This window comes from Vulpes lagopus, chromosome 10 (assembly GCF_018345385.1).
Source record: "Vulpes lagopus strain Blue_001 chromosome 10, ASM1834538v1, whole genome shotgun sequence".
Taxonomy (NCBI): domain Eukaryota; kingdom Metazoa; phylum Chordata; class Mammalia; order Carnivora; family Canidae; genus Vulpes; species Vulpes lagopus.
The window spans coordinates 19,574,556-19,594,338 of record NC_054833.1 but is presented as its reverse complement, the minus strand read 5'-3'; the positions used below and the strand labels follow the sequence as shown (position 1 = coordinate 19,594,338).

Below are 19,783 nucleotides of genomic sequence, written 5' to 3'. Positions count from 1 at the left end.
CAGTAATGTTTCTGCAGTGAAATCCAGGTAGGATAAATTAAGACTTTAAATTAAGACTACTGAACTGATGAGTCTATAAACTCTCAGTTTAGATCAGATACTTTACCAAAAAAATTTAAGAAGTTTTTCAAGACGTTGAGACTTTCAAGTTGTGGATGAGGATCCTAGAACTACAGCTTCTCCTTAAAGCTGTTATAAGGATTAAATAAGTAAGAAGGATCATATATTCAAGTTCTTAGCAGAGTACCTGGCACATAGGAGAGGTCCAGTACATTTGGCTATTTTTATTTGTTCCAGAGGAGAAAAAAAGCACAGGTTATCTTAAAGATTATTATTAAAGTTACTGCTGAGGAAGCTTACTAATTTAGGGAATAGAAAGCTCTCCATGATAACTTCTCCAGAAGAATTTTAGGTGCATCTAGCAGCCAGTGCCAGGAGACAGAAGTCAAGAAAATCTCCAGGGATCTGATACAAAGATAGGCACATTATTTTATTCCTATTACCACCTGCCAGTTCAGCAAAATGTACTCTCAAAGAATTTGGCTTAAATGTAATGAGTGTAAATCCTATAATGATCAGCAGAAAGTTCTAGAACCAGTCACAGTTGGAGGTACATATTGAAACCTGAGCCTAGGGGTCAAGCTGTAGCAGCAAATCAGGACTTCTCCTCATACTAGGTAAAAGAACTCCATCCCTCACCACATATCTGATTTCCTCTCTAATGCTTTTCCTTTGGCTTATTAACGTCACTTCCATCTTAGTAGAATGAAATCTTGAGTGTATTCTCAATTTAAGGACAGTTTTAGCTACAAGCTCTTCATTTATCTCATGCTGTAGAGAATTTAGGGGCAAGGTGCATCAGCCCTTTCAGACTAGACTTGACCTTTGTGGATCTTGGACCAATTTCTTCTGCCTTAAGCAGACATTACAATTTGTTGACCTTTCATTATTGGAAATTGATCAGACTGACCTAGAAAGCCCATCTTTTCCTGGGCTCACTGTACATGTTCCTCAGACAAGCAAAAATCATTTCTGTTTATACTTTGTCATAGAACTTAAAAACCCATTTAAGAACCAAATGTTTTGTATATTATGTCCCAGAATAGTTAAATAGTAATAATGAGAATACATGGGACAATACCAAGGAAACTAGTGGGGGAAGGGGCAGTATTTCAGATAGGTTTACTACACTTTGTCTGTGGGAACAAACAGTTATTGAAAAGCCTTGATAAGCTGCCTCATTTGTCTGGGGCAAATTAAACAAACAAACAAAAAAAAAAAAACAAGAAAAACACAAGGCTTAATGTATATATATGTAATAGCTGGAAATACTTCAGAAAACTCAATCCAATTTTTTATGTTGAAATCCAAGCAATTTTTCAAGAAGCAAAGTCTCTTTTATTAAACAATAGTACTATATTGTCTCCTTCCACTAGAAAGCAAGCTCACTGATAATAGAGACTGTGTTTGCTACATTCCCAGATCTTGGAACTGTATCTGGGATGCTAGTGTGCTTAATAAATGTTTGCTGAATAAATGAGTGAATGAATCTGAAGCAAGTAGACAAATAGCTGAAATTTCCTCTGTTTTCCATAGAAAGCAGGCTGTCTCTATACTTTTCTATATATGCATTCTATACATGCATACACAAAATGCATGAAAATAAAAATCCAATGGGGTTTCATGGGGAATCTCATACTTTCCCTGGGATGAATCTTCCAGAAGTCCGGGAGACTGTGGAAAGACTACCAAAGTTCAGTTGGCTGGAATCAACTCTTCAGCTTTTATGTAGCCCACATAATGATGGGTATGAAAATAGTGAGAGAGTAAGACCTCAGCAGGCAGCTCAGGAGGCTGCTAAGTGATGTTACACAGGAAGTAGCTTCCCAACTTCTACACACTAGCCATTTCTAGTCTTCGCTCAATCTGGAAGACAAAAGCAAGAAGAGATGAAACCTGACTCGTCCTGCTATAGTGTGGCAGAAACACGGATACAGGCCACAAAGAAGAGGAGCAAAGTGGCAGTACAATACAACAGGGAATTGTTGCCTAATGGAATGGATATTGGGGGGTCACTGAAGGAGAGCAACCATAGTTGAATACAAGTGTTGATGAAGACACATTTGCCATTGGAGGCAGTGCCACAGTATCAGTGCTCAATGAAAAAGGACAGGTAGGGCTCTCTGCCATCTGCTGGCACTTGAAATGTAGACAGAATTGCCCCGGAGCCCCTTCTGTGTACTGTGGAAGTGCAGTGCCCACCCCAAGATTGAATCACTATTCCCGTGTCCTCAGAGTCTTAACTTTTACTCTTCAAATCCCTGCTTAACCATTAAGGGTTTTCTTCGGAAGACCACTTACAGTGATAGCTATCCTAATAACAACATTTTACCTTTCAAGAAAAGAAACACAGAGGAAGAGGATTATTAAAAAAAAAAAAAAAAGTATAGCTTCTTTAGCTACAATTGATAAGGTGTTGGAAGTCAGTATGAAAGCCTGACAGTATATTTGGTTACCATTTACACATATAAAACCATATTTTACATAACTATCATAAACAGGTTCTAATTTTATTTAATAGTTATGAAATAAGATACTGTTAACAAGCTCTTTTGTGGTCTTTATAAAGCTTCTAGTTAAAGAATTCCTCAAGACATTTTGGATTGCTTGAACTTGGTGAGACAGAGCTGTTGATTTCAGGCAAATCCTGGTTCTTAGTAAGCAGAACTCCGTAGAGTAAGTGGCTCACTCTATGTTGGGTGTAGACTATGTGTTATACAAAATATTGTCTTCCATTTAGCACAAGAGTATTTTGATAAGAACTAAGATGATTTTAAAAACAAGGCAAAATTGTATACTCTACAACAGACTGTCTTATAATTTGGAGTAGCAGCGGTTGTCAGATTATGGCCCCTGGACCAGAAACACTGGCATCACCTGTGAACTTTTTAGAAATGCAGGTTTTCAGGCCCCACCCCAGACTTCCTGAATCTGCAATCTAGAAACCCTGGGGAGGTGTTAACATGCCCCCCAGGTGATGCCCGCTCAGGTCTAGCCTCCGCTGCTGTATCATTACCGTGCCTCAAGAGCCTCGCAGTAGTCCATTTGAATATTTCCAAACACCAATACAATTCCTGAATTATGCTTCTTTTCACTGCTAGGTCCTTTTATTCACAATCTAGAGCCGGGTCCTCAGATGATATGGTTTCCCTGTTGGCAGCCACTCACAACTCTCTGCCAAAATATCTGCTCCCTGCTCTGGGGTCCTCCTGGGTCCTTCCACTGGTGTGTTGGTCATGCTGTGCTCTGCAGGGGTGGAAGGGTTTATTCTCAATTACTCTGTTCATTCACTGTTCAGAGCTCTTGACACCTTCTGGGGCACCCAAAGGTCCCTAGAGACAGCTTCCATGTTCCTATCCTAGAATTACCAGTAGGCTTATTAAAATGCAGAGCCAGATCAGGGAAATAAAAATCTAAACCACAATGAAATACCTTACGCCTGTTTCACTTATAAGTGAAATTTAAGAAACAAAAGAGATGAACATAGGGGAAGGGCCTGGGCCCCACTCCAAAGTTTTTGTTTCAGTTGGTCTTGTATATAGCCCAAGAACTTGCATTTCTAACAAGCTCCTAGGTGAAGTTGATGCTGTTGTCTGGGGAACCACATTTTGGGAATCACTTGAAAGCCAACATCACTGAACTTATTTGTAGGTGAGTAAAAAAAAAAAAAAAAAAAATCAATCAACCTACACCTGCCCCTTCCCCCAAATGACCACTCTGTGATGTTTGCTAAGAAATCCTAAGTATTCGTCACTTAAGTCAGTTTATTTGCTTTCACTGGTAATTAAGTTCCACTTACTTCAAAAAAAGTTCTGAGGTAATGAAAGTTACCTATCAGCAGAAACAGTCAATTTACCCGGTGAGCTCAGAGAAACGCTTTTCCTCCCAGGGGAAATAGTGTTGCTATTCTGTTGTTCCTCCAATCTGCTGCCCTTGGCCCTGACTCTGATTCTCTTAAGCTAAGGTGAAGTGGGGTGGAGGTGGGGAACCAGGGCTGAGAAATTTTGTTTTGTCATGATGCAGGATGACAGAGGTAATGGAATAGGGGGACAGATTCTTAGCTTTGAAAAGCAAGTGGGATGTTAATTAATAATCCTGCCAATGACTAATACAATTAACCCCACACACACATATATACCATCTTAAAAGGGAGTCCCTCACTTCCCCATCCTTCCCCACCCCTTCCACCAAGCCAAGGCAGAAATAGAACACAGCTCTCCTCTCAGGGACATTCTCTCCACCTCATCTCCAGAGGCCGCGTCTGCTGCTCCCAGAACAAGCTCTGTTCTCACAGCTGCACAATTCACTGCTGAAACCCTATTCCTGAGAGTGAAGCTGGAGCCAGGCACAAGAATATGCCAACAGGGCAAAAGCCTCATTCCAGATCCCAAATGTTATTCTGCAGCCCTCAAAATGGCAACTGCTGCCTCCTGGCCCCAGCCAGGTCCCTGGTCCACAGCCCACATCAGGAGCCTACAGAGACATGGGGAGCTGCTGATGAAAACCACAGGGTGGCCTATGGGTGTTTTGCTTTCCTGAGTTCACGACTCCACCTGGGGGTGGGGGCTCTAAGGAGGCTGTTTGGAGGAGGCCCACGCCATAAGGTCTTGCATCACTTACTGGTTCCTCCCTGTGAAAACAGAAAGTTAACATCAAGCCTGCCCTAGACATAGGCTGTCCTCACCCTGCAGATGCAAGGGTCAAAGGTCCTGGGGGAACAATATTCAAATGCTTCTGCTAACTGCCTTTTGCATCTCACAGTGGTTCCTCAGGAGCATAAAATTCAAGAAGTGAAACTGAACATTCACCCCTGTTCAGTTGCCAGAGGAGAGGAGGAGCCCCGAAGGCCCATTGTATCGCACCCATTACTTTTCTGTCAGTCACACACTAGGCCTGGCCATGGAGGGTTTCATGGTGGCCCTCCTCATCTGGACTCTGATTTCTCCCACCAGCAGCAGCAACAGCAAAGCCTGGCCCACACACACAGTCTGCCGGGAAGGGAACTTGGAAGTGTTCTACCAGAGTTGTGGTAAGGTCTTTCAAAATGTGGTCATTTGTGTTTATGGGGAAATGAAGGCCACGGATGGGGGCTGAAGTGTTTAGTTGGGGTGAGGAACCAGTGAGAGGACCAGGAGCCAAACACTTTCTCCACTTGCAGCAGGTCTGCAAGGCCATTGAGAGCCCTCAGGAGAAGGAGGGGTACAGGGTGGAGACTGAGAAGGAGCCTGAAGAGAGCCATAAAGAGGACACGAAAAAGGCATTGAGTCTAAATGGAGCAAGTCACTAATACTGCAGTCAGAAAGCCCCCAAAATGACCAGGGAATCTACCAAATCATTACACTTTGTTAGCTCCCAATTAAGGAAAGGTGCTTCCAAAAGTCACCACCTCCCTAAACTGGACACCTGGGCTGCCTTTTCAGGTTACTGAGTTTGCAAATTGAACGAAAAGATCACGTATGTCAGGAGAGAAGCTTCCTGTCCTTCCTATGACACTCTTAGGGCGACATTGCTCTTTAATTCAGCACTTACTTTGTGGCTGTCAATGCCAGGGTTGTTTCTAGGGCCAGACATAACCAAAGAGCATAAGCCACGTTATAACCCCAGTGGGCCCAACATCTTTACAACAAACAGTGCGATTAATGAACAGAATGCAGGCAACTTCTATAGTCAGTGTCTGAACCAGCGCTTTAGGGTATATATTAGTCTACAAGGGCTGTTAGAGCAGAGTACCACAGACTGGGAACAAAGGTAATTATTTTTTTCACAGTTCTAGAGGCTAGAAGTCCATGATCAAGGTGTCGGCAGTGTTGGTGTCTCCTGAGGCCTCTCTCCTTGGCTTGTAGATAGCTGTCTTCTCCCTATGTCCTCACGTGGTCTGTCCTCTGTACCTGGCTGTGTCCTGATCTCTTCTTGTAAGCACACCAGTCCTATTGGATGAGGGCCCACCCATAGGACTTCATTTAACCTTAATGACTTCTTTAAAGACCCTATCTTCAAATAAAATCATATTCTAAGGTACTAAGAGTTAGGACTTCAATATATTAATTTGATCATGGCAGGGGGGACAGTGGTTTGCACACTTCAGTCCACCACAATGGGGGCCTGCGTGGGGAAAAATGGGCTCAGCTTCAGGATCACATCTTGAATGAAGATTAGAGGGATGGCCTCATGGAGAAACATGCCAGTGTGAAATGTGACATTCTGGAGATAGGCAGGAAGCAAAATGCACTTTGGACTGAAGAAGTTGGAAAAGTGATGCCCTTTAAGTATTTAAATTGGCTGCAAGATAAACTGGAGAGCAGTGGAGATATTGCACTTGAGCAGATAGATGATCCTGCAGCTGCCACCCAAGGAGTTGCCTTGGAGAGGCTGGGATGGTCAGGCTGGTCTCCAGGGCCATTTGTCCAACTTGATTTTACTCTTTTAAAAAGAAGGAACACTGAACATTGAAATGCACAAAAACTTTTTTTTCCCTAATGTAAAAGAGAATGAATGGCTAGATGCTGTAGATATTGATCTCATTATTCTTGCTCTTCCCATGGGGATGGGATGCTTTCTGCTGGCATCTATGCATTGTAGGTGCAGGATGAGAAGCAAAAGTTGAGATGAATGGACTGCTCAGGATTTGTTTTTCCAATTCATCCTCCCATAAAAGGTTGCCATGGCTGGTCCCTCCCCCAGACCAGCCTGCAGCCTGCAGCCAAGCCTGGCACAGTCTTTCAAGTTGCTGCCAAGAAAGGCAAGAGAAGCGGATGCATCAGGAGAAGAACAAAAGCATATCACTGCCTCTGGGGCTAGCTCCCCGCTCTGGGTAGCTGCTCCATGGAGTCAACAAATGTCTGCACAAGCTCTGCTCTGGGCACTCAGAGAAAAAGGATAGAGGAGACACAGTTCTCATCGAAGAGTAGTGGGAGGATCAGACAATTGAACAAGGTAAATACTCTGTGAAGGGCTGAAATAGAGCTACCTGTCATGCACCAGTGCTCATGCTGGTTGGAAAGGGTGAGGTTGGGGTCTGAACCTACCAAGGGAAGGGTCATAAGGTTGACCTCAACCTCAAAGAATGATAAAAATGGTGGGACACCTGGGTGGCTCAGTGGTTGAGTGTCTGACTTTGGCTCAGGGTGTGATCCCAGGGTCCTAAGATCGAGTCCCAGTCGGGGTCCCTGCAAAGAGAATGCTTCTCCCTCTGCCTCTCTCTCTCTTCTCTGTCTCTCATAAATAAATAAATAAATAAATAAATAAATAAATAAATAAATAATCTTTAAAAAAGAATGATAGAAATGGTAATTATAACACCTTATGCTATGTCCATGGAAGGTTTATATATGCCAGGTACCATGCTAAGTACTTCCTATGCATTATTACTTTATGGATGTCTAAATGGGAGTTAGAGATATCAGGCGACTCTTCCGAGGTCACACAGGTAATAGTAGCAGAATTATATCCTGGGAGTGCAAAGAAGGTATGGAGTAAATATCTGTGGAATTGAAATGACTTGATCACAAGGCCCAGCTGACTCCAGAGCCTGTGCCTTAATTTGCTGTTATCCGGAGTTTTGTCAGAAGGCAGGTGGATAGAGGTGAGGAGTGGGGAGGATACCACCAGCACAGAGAATGGGACACACGAGCCTACATAGGGTTCAGGGCGCTGCAGAAAGGCTAGAACACAAGAAATGAGAGATGAGGCAGGAAATGTGAGGAGAGCTCAGGGTGATGGTGAACTTATGTGTCCCTTTGGGCCACAGGATGCTCAGATAGCTGGTTAGACACTTTCTGGGTGTGACAGTGAGGGTGTTTCTAGAGATTATATTGAATTCAGTGGCCTGAGTAAAAGCAGGTCACCCTCCCCAGTGTGGGTGGTCACCATCCAGTCTGTTGAGGGCCTGAACAGAACAAAAAGGTGGTGGACAAAAGGATTCACTCTCTCAGCCTGACTGTAAGCATGGACTTTGACCTCCTGCTTAGAGTACTACAGGCCGTCTGGCTCTCTCATATCCTCAGATTGTACCACCAGCCTTCCTGGGTCTCCAGTTTGCAAATGGCAGATCATAGGGCTGCTCAGCCTTCATAATCATGTGAGTCAATATTTATGATAAATCTTTTTTTATTATATATATATTTTTCTAACATATGTATTTCCATTGGTTCTGTTTTTCTGGAGAACCCTAATTAATACAGTAAGAAACAAGGTTAGGCTGCATGCCTTTGGCAATGAGGAGATTGCATGCGAAGAGATTCTCTTAGGGAATGGGTAGAAGCATGGGTATTAGATTGAAAGCTGTTCGAGGCCATAGCCAGGGTTTGTAGCCTATAGAATCAATAATCCAGGAAAGAAACAATGGCAGGCCAAACTAGCATCATACCAACAGTCTCAACCTCAGAAAGAATCTTTGGTTTTACCTTGGGGTCAGCAGAAAAGAAAGTAGTGGGTGGGTCCTTACTCCAAAGGTGAGTCCTGTCTCATCTTTTGAGAGCCATTGAGTGATCAGGGACTGAATGGTCCCATACTCCTCCCCATATTGAGGTATGGTGTAGCTGGTGGGTTCACAGCAGGTTAGCTCCCCCTCAACCTCCAAGGCTTTCTCATTGATAACATAGAACAAAGGCCATGTGTTGAGACCCTCTATCCGACCCTGGTGTTCGGATTTACTTAGTGCATGTCAGAGACTTCTAGAATCCCAACACGCGCCCAGATATGGGGGCATCATCTGACAAAAATAAAGGATCTGCTGTGTCCTGGGTTTAGTGCTTCATTTTTTTCCTTCTTGTGTTGTTTTATAATTTTAGTGGGAAGGGGAGCTCTTAGACCAGACACTGTTCTAAATAAAACAAAAATCCTGGAGGAGAAAGAAAGAAAGAAAGAAACTCACAAGCAGTTGCTGGGCTCTGAATATGGACCAGGAAGTGAGCACAATTTTCTGAAAAAAGCAGAAGTCCTGCTCTGTCCAACTGTTAGTGCTACAGTAAAGAAAAGAGTAACAGCCTTTACAAAAGCAGAAGGGGGAACAAAAGCAGCCTGGGGCCTTTCTTTTGTTAAATCGTAGGACAATTCCCAGGGCTAGCAAAAGCCCAGAGACCTCAACCCTTCACATGACACAAATGTCCAACTTTATATGCTGCCTCTATCACACCAGCTCACAGGGTGGATTACAAAGGTCCATAGGATTGGAGGAGGGAGGAGGTAGTAGGAAAGCAGGGTGAATGGAGGGAGGGGAATACTAAATCCAGGAGAGATCAGGACACATATAACAGAAGAGCCAGTGTGAGAAATAAGATCTGAGGGTCTGAGGTCAACAAACCTCATTCCAGCCCTTGGACAATATTCTCTGTCTCCTACCCTTGATTGCAAAGTGGGCATATGTGAGTTTCCTATGGATGCACTAATGGCTACCACTTGGTGGCTTAAAATGACACACGTGTATTTTTTTAACGTTCTGGAGGTCAGACATCTGAAGTCAACTTCACTTAGTGAAGGGCCATGCTCCCTTGGGAACTCTAGGAGAGAATCTCTCTTCTAGCTTTCTCCAGCTTCTACAGCTGCATTGCTTGGCTCGTGGCCCCTTTCTTCATCTTCAAGGCCAGCAGTGTAGCATCTTGCTTCAACATCTTGTTATCACGTTGGTTTCTTCTGTGTCTACTCTCCTTCTGCCTCCCTCTGATGAGGACACTAAGATTAGGATAATCTCCCCATCTCAAGATCCTTAACTTGATCCCATCTGCAAATTCCCTCTTGCTATAAAAGGTGACATTTGCAGGTTCTGGGGATCAGGATATGAATATCTTTGCGAGGCATTATTCAGCCCACTATAATAAGAATAATAATTTTACCTACCTCCCAGCACTAAGTGAAAAGGACTGTATGAAAAGTATTTAGTACATACTTAGTATATAAATCTTTACTGCTGAGGACTTGCAAGGTGTTTTCTAGTCAATAGAGATATATTTGACTATGAGCTTCCTTGAAGCCAAATCAAACAAGGAAATTACATTGCTTACAAAATAAAATCAATTTTTCGGATGTCTAGTCTTTCTTAATATTGGGATGAGCCTTGAAAGGAATTTCTCCCTGGAGAGATGTGACTCCCATCCGTAGTTTATCATGGAAACAAGGAGCAAGGTTTCACCACCAAAATGCAGCTCAAGGTCAGTTTTGCAAAGGGCTGCAACAAAAACTTCTATGAATGGAGCACTTGCAGGTCTGGATAGCTCAAGGGAAAGTTACATTGCCTATAGGACTGAATGAGTCACATGTACTCCAGGCAGCCAGCCATGAATAATGTTGTTACCATTTGCTGTTTTGTTTTTGTTTTCTTTTCTTTTTTTTTTTTTTTGATAAGGATTAGAAAGCAGAGATCTAGGTTATATTTTTGACAAGAGGCTGGTGTGAACCTCACTGTTGTCATTTAACATACTTTGATATGTTTCACATGCTTTGACATCAACCAGGAGTAGAAGAGGGACATAAAAAATAAAAGACTAATGCCACATGCCTAAATGACTTCATGTCTCCCTTTTGATATCTCTGATATAGTCAATCTGCCCTTACCAGTGGCTCTGGGGAGTAGTCTAGGACAGGCATTGGCAAATGAAGCCCACAGGCCAAATCCCACATGCGGCCTCATTTTATATGGCCCATGAGCTAAGAATGGTTTTTACAGTTAGATGGCTAGAAGATTCAAAAGAAAAATTATATTTGTGACATGTAAAAATTACAGGAAATGCAGATTTCTGTATTCTATGAAGTTTTATTGGAACAAGGCCACACTCATTTGTTTCTGTATTGTTTATGGCTTTTCCCATAATTAGTTCAATAGTGACTATATGGCCACAGATCCTGAAATACTAACTATTTGGCTCTTTATAAAAAGGGTTCCTGCTTCCCTGGTCAAGGTTTAGGAAAGAATCTCTCAAGCTTTTCACTGGATCAGAGCCGCCAGTTCTGTGTCTTTTGGATGATTCTAGCTGTAGAGAGATTGTAATCTTGACACCAAAACTATCACGAGTACAGGAATTTGTAAGATATATTTGAGAGCATCATCATTTCCATAATAAACTCCTGCTTCTGCCTAACATTTTATAATTTATAATGTCCCTCCATTTATAAGGTCTCAATCAATCCTTATAAATAGTCCTATGAGGTGTGTAGAATGTTTATCTCCATGTTCCAGATGTGGAAACTGAAGCACATGCATATTAACTATCTTATCAGGTAACATACCTGAGCCATGATACAGCCCTAAGTGTCTGGCTCCATGCCCAGTGACTGAAAACTACATTGTGGAATTCCAGTATGGAGCCACCCAAGCCATCTGTTCCCAGAAACATAGGGTAGGGATAGGGAGAAGAAACAGCTCAAAAACTAAGACTTGGGTGAAGAAGTGAAAATGCTACACTAGCAAAAGAAACGGGAAGAGGAGGAAGGGAAGAAAGAAGGAATGAAGGAGGAAGAGGAGGAGAAGGCAGAAAGAGATTTGCCTTCTGGTTCAAGGATTGTTCCATCTTCCCACACCCCAGCCTCCCCTCTCTGCATGCATTCAGAGCTGGGCCAGTTTGGTGCCTCCCAAATATCTTTCAGGGACCTGTAACCATAGAGGAGAAGGAACACTCACATCTATTTTTTGAGCCATGCGTGCCAAGTTCACCTGGCTGTGAGGTGAACAACAAAGTGAACTGGAAATGACATCTATCAATTTTTTTAAAAAAGCAAATGAAAGGTCATTCTCTTACCGGCGTATTTTTCACCTGGATCCCTCCTGTGCAATTAGCTTACTTATTTTATAGGGAAACCCTATTTCCCCCACATTTGATAGCAATTTTCAGTGTGGAGAAGTTGGTGAGTGGGGAGGGGAGGGCTCCGGAGGGCTGGAGCCCTATATCTCCAACAATAAGTTGAGGGCTTTGGGTGGTTCCAAGAGACCAGGGTCAGCCACCTGGGAGGTTTCAGGGTCAGGGGACCATGGCATCTGGTCACCATGCTTCACACTTAATCAATACTGGCTCTTCTCTCCTTGACAGCAATCAGTCTTGTCCATATCTCTCTGAATAGGTTTTGCATGTGTGCTGAAGTTGGCAGCAGGGCAGGCACTTTATCTGACCTCCAAAAAAATCTTTAATTACAAAGTCAAAATCAGGTCACATGCATCTGAATAATCCATCAAGATAGTCAAACAGGACAACTAATCAGACTTTAAAAATGCAAAGCAAGGCTGGCAACAACTCCTCCAAAATAAAGCGTAAGCTGCAAATGACCTGGCTGCAGAGCAAAGCATGTTGATAAAATGTTCGTAGAAAAGTTATTTTGAAACTGCCCTTGGAGGAAAGGGAGGGGAGGGAGGGGGAACTGCTTTCCTCAAAGCCTAATAATTCTGAAATAAATGAAGCATAAAACAATACAAAAGAAGAAACATTATTAAAAAAATAATAGTAGTAATGGAAAATATCACCCGCCACATAGTCATTTAACAGCACTTTAAAATATTGTACACAGAAAGCAATTTCTCTCTTAGTTTATTTTCCTGGATTCATAGGAATATAAATACTGTGTAATTAGAGAAAAGTAGACAAATAGGCAGGGAGACAAGAATGCCATTTCAAAGGGATAAACGGGCCCGCAAGATTAAACAGTTAGCTGTTAGAGACATAGCGAGGTCTTTTTGCTCAGACTTAAAGACAGAAAGTTGATTTTAAAAATATATATTTGTAAAAATATATATTTAATATATATCATATATAAAATATATAAAACATTTTAAATAAATAAATATATATATATATATGAGTGTCAAAATTGAGACACAGATATTTAAACATGCGAACAGAAAAAAGTTGAAAGTGGACAGCAGCTAGAGGAGTGCTTGTAGGTGTGCTCCTGCCACCAAGCCCCTGAGCTCCCCCCACTGCTGTGAGGTTGTTCTCGCCAGACCTCCCAAGGTGTACTAATTCTCCAAGTACTTTAAAGAGATGCTGAGCCCCTTAGTGAATAGGGACCCATAGAAGGGAAAAAGGCCAAGAGCCTGTAAGTCTTGGAGGCTCTTCTGTGTGGGCAGGAAGTGCCTTCCTGGGGGGTGTTCATTGCTCTTTCCACCTTCAAGCAAAATCATGAGAAGCGGCTTTGCCCACGTTTTGGAGTGGAATCTTTGAAGAGGTAGAGGTAGGGGAAGACTGTCATCCAGCTCTGCAGCTATTTTTGTGCAAACTTCAACACAGACAATATACTCCCAAAGTCCCCACAGTGTGGGGTCCTGGGCAAGGCTTCAGACTCTGGATGGCAGAAGAGGGAGCACGGGGGACCAAAGCAGTTTGTTTGCTCTGGACCAAGGAAGATGAAGGTGAAAGACACCCCCCCCCCTTTCCAGCCCCAAACGGTACAGCTGGAGACCCCGACAGAGGCCAGCAGGCACCAAGCTCCTGGTGATGAAGGAGCACCCAGCTGGCAAAGCCCTCTGCAACGCGGGTAAAAGCAGGCTAGAAGGCGCAACACAGGAGCAGCGCTGGTCACACATGCTGGGGGATGGAGAGGCAGGTGCTCCCTTCCATAACTCAAACAACAGGGCTGGCATTTTAATGGAAAGAGAAGGGTGACCTGCGCAGGAACTGCGTGTGGTGTGAGTTGGTGTTCGTTCTTTATGGGATGCTTTGTAAAGTAATACTCCGGGCCCCTGATCCAGTAGCTTTGTTCTGGAACCCTAGAGGAGCCAAGTGAGCATCGGAAGAGGTGGCCTGGGGTCCACCAGAAACAGCGCTTTGATCATCCATCTGGGTGCAGCCGATGGATGACTCATGTGCAGTGGACAATGTGCAAGTCGCATCTGCCAGCTTCCTCGTGAGATCCAAGAAGGCATCATTGTGTGTCCCTTCTTGAAATTCTGTACCACTTCCCTCCGTGGCTCTCTGCCTTCAGGACAGAAGTGTGTGGTAACCAGTCCAATGGCTAGCAGGAGAAAGAAAAGATCCTCAGCCCAGAAAATGCTGCTGCGAAGCACAATTTACAGTCGAAGCAGCGCTGCCAATGGGCTCCTTATTTGAAGCCTGACATGTCCCCTTATGGCCAGGTGGGCACTGAGCCAGCCCCAGTGAGAAATCCAGAACAGAATGATTAGCGTTCCCTCTGCTTATTAGCCACTAGAATCTTTCCCCATAGCTGCGATCTTTTCTATTCAAGGGTCCTCCATATACCTTAGTGCTCAATTTAATCTTCCTATACCATATTATAAAATCCCTTTGAGCCATTAAATGCTATTTATACAATTAAGTCAAAATTTTGTAAGTTAAACAAATTAATTTTATTGCAGACATACATACATTGGTCACACTTTTATTAATCGAATTATCTTGAGCATTTAACCTAAAACAGATTTCCTTAAATGCTTTAAAATCTGCAAAAGCAGGCAAAGCAGACACGAATTATCACAATGATTTATTCTACTGACTATTCTTTTTTCTTAAACTACAGTATCTTTCAAAATATTGGTAACATTGGTTTACATTTATGTCTTTAACATGGTTACATTGCTGTTTACTCTTTCTTGCATTCTTTTATCTTCCTGGGGTTATAGTCATACTTAATACATCTATTTTCCTAGGTGTCTAGGATGCCCCAGACCAAAGATATCACCTCAGACTAGCCAAGGACACAGGTTCCAAGTTACCAATCCATTGATTCCGGGATTGATGTCTGGTCAGCAAGTCCTCTTTACTCAAACTTGACCTACTACATCCTTAAGCCCCTTCCTTGCACAAAGTTCCCTGTATCCTGGTGCCTTTCCTTCAAATGCTGTGTGTTTCCCAGGGTCATTGGAATGTTCTCACTGTCCTAGCATTATTATACATTAACCTAGTCTGTCAGCATTGCAGGAAACTTACACCACCCATGTTAATGTCAAATATATAATTAGAGGGGTTGTTTAGAGGAAATGATGGATTTGGTTTGCACAGTTGAGACTCATCTGCACAATGTTTAGCTGACTCACCAGCTTAGAACATAGCACTGAATTGTCCTTCTACTTGTATCTTCTGTGCTGATTTTGTATCTGGTGCTGATTTGATTGTCGTCCAGCTTTCTATCCAAATTTTATATGAGGTCCCTTGAGCTCATCAGTCCTTCTGTTTCATTTTTTTTTTTTCTGGTTCAGTCACAACCCCTGGTCCTTACTCTTACCTACTTCCAAAGGTAGAGAAAAGTGCATTGTTTTCTCTAGTTTATCCATATGGGTGGAAACACTGAATCTCCAAAAGAACTAAGAATGAGGCTACGTGCTCATCTAGTGCTTGGGATGTGACCCGACTTCCTTCCTGCCATTGTTAGTGCTGCAGCCCCCAGACATGCTTGCTAAGTAATTCTCAAAGACAGAGTCATGAGAGACAAGGCCTTCAAGTGCTCAAAACAACACTCACTGTCTTTCTGCCTCTTCATGGAAACCATCTAGTATTGCTAATTGCGTTTCCCCAACCAGCAGAGAGCAAGTCCCCCCACCCTACCCTCTCCTCAAGGACAAACATGACAGGCCACAGTAGCACTTCCTTGCTGTTAACAGTTCTGTGGCCAGGGTAGTTAATCACAGTTTGAAGTGGTGGGACAGCTACAAATAGAAGAGAGGGACATATAGGGTGAGGTTCCTGGAGTGGCTCTACTCCTCTGTGAGGCCAAGGATCAGTTTCTAATAGTCTGCCTTATGGCATCTACTGTGGTCGTGGATGTCATGTGACCAACTATCTCTCCACAAGCCCGGCATTTGCAGGCACATAGAGAGAGGTCAGCACTTTGCCACTCTTTGTCCACAGGCTCAGAGTAGACTGGGGACCTCTTACAGATTTGGGAAATATCCTGGCCAGACAGAATCTCAGGGCTTCAGTGCAACTGTCTCTTTGTTCGGAATAACTTGCACTAGAGAGGCAATGCATCCTAACCATGGCCACAGAGCTTCATGGCCACTGAACCCAACAGGACCTCCCAGGTCAGCTCTGCTTCCTCTTGCAGCATAAAGGCCATGATGGGTGAACTCACCCAATTTCAAGTCAAAGATATCACATACAGCAAGATCAGACCTCCCTTTCCTCCTTTCCTATAGATTCCTACCTATATCCCCAAAGTGCAAAAGATTCTCTTCCTATGCAGCCCTTTTCTTAAGGCAATTTTTCCACACCCTTTCTTACCCGGGATCCTATAAGACAAGAGCCCTTGTATATACAGAAGACCTATGACCTATGATGGCTCACTTATAATACTAAGACCAACAGCTCCATAAATGTACTCTGATTGCAGATCCTACATAGAAATGACATGGTTTTATGAAACAGTGAAAGCAAGAGCATGTTTAAAATAGGGCTGCCTTGTTCTGCGGTATGAACCTCATAAGGAATCTAACAACAGTTAGTAAACGAATAACGGGACAGGGTGACATCTGATTAAACTATTATAGATGACTTGGGCCCCCAAAGCCCTAAACCCTGATGCCAGCTTCCTGCTTCTTCCAAGTCTTTACCCATACATAGAAAAGCTTGCTAAGTGCAGCCGACTTCAGCCATCAGGCAAATGCCTAACTGCCCAAATCCTTCTGCCCCCATTCCATTGGAGTCAGCTGGTTTGGGTCTGAATCATGAGTAAAGGCTATTGGGATCCCTGGGTGGCGCAGCGGTTTGACACCTGCCTTTGGCCCAGGGCGCGATCCTGGAGACCCGGGATCGAATCCCACGTCGGGCTCCCGGTGCATGGAGCCTGCTTCTCCCTCTGCCTATGTCTCTGCCTCTCTCTCTCTCTCTCTCTCTCTGTGACTATCATAAATAAATAAAAATTAAAAAAAAATGAGAAAAGGCTATTCCAAAACATATGTCCTAGGAGCCTTCACTTCCCCCAGAGAGTCTCATTTCTAGCCTCCACTGACCTCTACTGAGCTGTTTGGGATCCAAGTAGTAAGAAGAGTAGGCAGGAAGATAATTTTTCCAGGGTGAACAATAGCTTTTCTGCCTCACACTTGGCTTTGCTTTTAACTAAAGTAAAGAGCGGTTCTTATGAGTGTGTTCATAGAAGAAGAAGAAGAAGAAGAAGAAGAAGAAGAAGAAGAAGAAGAAGAAGAAGAAGAAGAAGAAGAAAGAAAGAAAAAAGAAAAAGAAAGAAATAGAAAGAAAGAAAGAAAGAAAGAAAGAAAGAAAGAAAGAAAGAAAGAAAGAAGAAAGAAAGGAAGGAGGAGGAGGAGGAGGAGGACGAGGAGGAGGGAGAGGGAGAGAGAGAGGGAAGGGGAGGGGAGGAGGAAAGACTTGAAGAAAACTTGTCAATGGTTCTTAGTTTATTTGAACCAGCGGTTGAACAAAGCACAGGCTTGCTAGCAAGTATCAAATGCTCTGATTTTTTAATGCATAGCTGGTCTTGCAAGAAAATGTGGGAAGTCTCCAGGAATGAAAACAAAGAGAAAGCCCAAATGCAGAGGAAAACCAGCACTGAAGCTATGTCCGCCCTCAGAAAATTTGTCTGTCTCCAGGAACCAGAACTCAGGCTTCCGTGGCTGTGTGGGTGTCTGGCAGCATAGTCCTGTGCTGTACAAGATGGGAAATTGACCCCTCCACGAAGCTTGGTCCTTCAAAAAGTTATATCCACAATTTTAAAAAGTGAGTAAGAAGAATTTCAGGAAAAAGCAGAAGACAAGAAAACTTATCTAACTTACCTGGCCTCTGGAGAAATAATTTTTCTCTGAGAATTAGTAGCTGCAGATCAGACAGCCTATAGGTTTGGGGCCAAAATATATATTATCTTCATGACCCAGGAAACTCTAAGCCTAGAAATTAAATTATAGACTTTTTGAACAAACAAAATCTAGAGTTTGCCCCCAAAAGAGTCTCAGTAAAGAACCTTTCCAAGGGATACTTCAGAAGGAAATAAAATGATATCTCAGAAGTTAAGTTCGGACATGCAAGATGGAATGGCAAGCAAAGAATTAGTAAATTTGAATAAGCAATGAATGTAAGGATGATGATAATGTCCAATTTGCAAAGGGCATGTATTTGTTTTCCACTGTTGCATAACAAATTACTCTAACACTTAGCAGCTTCAAACAACAAACATTACGAGCTCATGGGTTTTCTCTGCAGGAGTTCAAGTGTGGCTTAGTTGGGTGTCCCTGACATAGGGGTCTCTTGAAAGGCTGAACAAGGTGTTGGTCTGGGCTGCAGCCACCTCGAGGTTTGACTGAGAGAAGGTCTGCTCCCAAACTCCTACGAGTATGCGGCTAGAGTCAGGTCCCAGAAAGGTCACTCCACGCTCACTCACATGACTGTTAGCAGGATTCAGGTCCACAGTAGCTGTTGGCTGGAAGCATCGGTTCTTTGGGATGCTCGGAACATGGCGCCAAGCTCCCAAAGAGCAAAGTCTCTAAGCAATAGAGTAAGAGAGGACGAGAAAGGTGTTTTTTTGTTCTTTTTTTTTTGGGGGGGGGGTGAGGGGGGGTTGTTGGGTGTTTTGTTTTGTTTTGTTTTGTTTTTGTAGCCTAATTTCAGAAGCAACATCCCAACACATTCGCCATACTCTACTGCTGAGAAGCAAGTTGTTGAGTCTCAGGGAAAAGCTTCACATAATGGCGTGAATTAGGAGCAGAGACCACTGGAGGTGGCATTGGAGGCTGCCTACCACAAAACAATAATTCAGCACATACTCCAGGATAATAATAGCACAGGAAGGAAGGAGCTGGGGATGGGGCAGAAAGCATTCTAATGTCCTTGTCCTCGAATTTCTCAGGGAGAAGATGAAAATCATGTTTACTTTTGCAAAATGAAAAAGTTCTGTTGTCGTCTGGTTATACAACAGTGCGAATAGACTTAACATAACTGAACTGTATGCTTCAAAAAGATTAATATAATAAATCTAAGGCCATGTGCTTTTTTTAACCACAATAATGAATGAATGAATGAATGAATGCTAAGAGAAAAAGTAAAAAGAAAAAAAAGGTAATGTTTCATTTTAAACTTTATTAAGTAAAATTTTCATGTTAGAAATTCAAAGGTCACTATTTAAAAACCAAGCAATATAGTATATCACTTTCAAATTAGGAAAAGGAAAAAAAACACATTTAAATATTTGAATCAATTCAAAGGAATGTTGGGAAGAAGGGGGAAAAGGAGCATAGAAAGATCAGGACATTAAGGAAAGAAAACCCAAATATAAATGAGAAATAATTATAAATGCATCAAAGACTCTATTTTATATGAATTGACTAAGGTAAACTGATTTTTTTTTAAAAAAATTAAAAAGCTTCTCTCTCAGAGCACCTGGATGGCTCAGTCAGTTAAATGTCTGACTCTTGATCTCAGTCAGGTCTGGATCTCAGGGTTCTGAGTTCAAGCTCCATGTTGGACTCCATGCTGGGCATGGAGGCTACTTAAAATAAATGAATAAAACATGGACCTAAAACATACCTTAAAATATAGACCCACAGCGAACATCACATTTAATGGTGAAACACTGAAAACATTTCCTTTAAAACCAAGGAGACAAGCAAGCCTACCATCCCCACTTCTATTCAACACTGCACTGAAGGCCCCAACCAGCAGCATCAGACAAGAAAAATAAAATATTTAAGGACCTAAAAGGAAAAAACAAAAATGTTATTATATGCATACAATAGGACTGGCCATGCAGAAAAACCTAATCTAAAATTATTGGAATTAATAAACGAGTTGCCCGAATAATTTCTTTGGGGACCAATGCATGACATTATTCCGGACGATAGCTAGCA

The 19,783-nt window shown here is 42.7% G+C and overlaps 1 protein-coding gene across 1 annotated transcript in view; it reads left to right on the top strand.

Moving 5' to 3' along the window:
• The first annotated feature begins 4,905 nt into the window (after positions 1-4,905).
• Positions 4,906-19,783, top strand: part of LY86 (lymphocyte antigen 86) — a 60,513-nt gene continuing 45,635 nt past the window's right edge. The window contains exon 1 of the mRNA XM_041772475.1: positions 4,906-5,089. Within this exon, the coding sequence (XP_041628409.1) occupies positions 4,960-5,089 (130 nt within the window). The 5' untranslated portion in view covers positions 4,906-4,959. The remainder of the gene's footprint in view (positions 5,090-19,783) is intronic.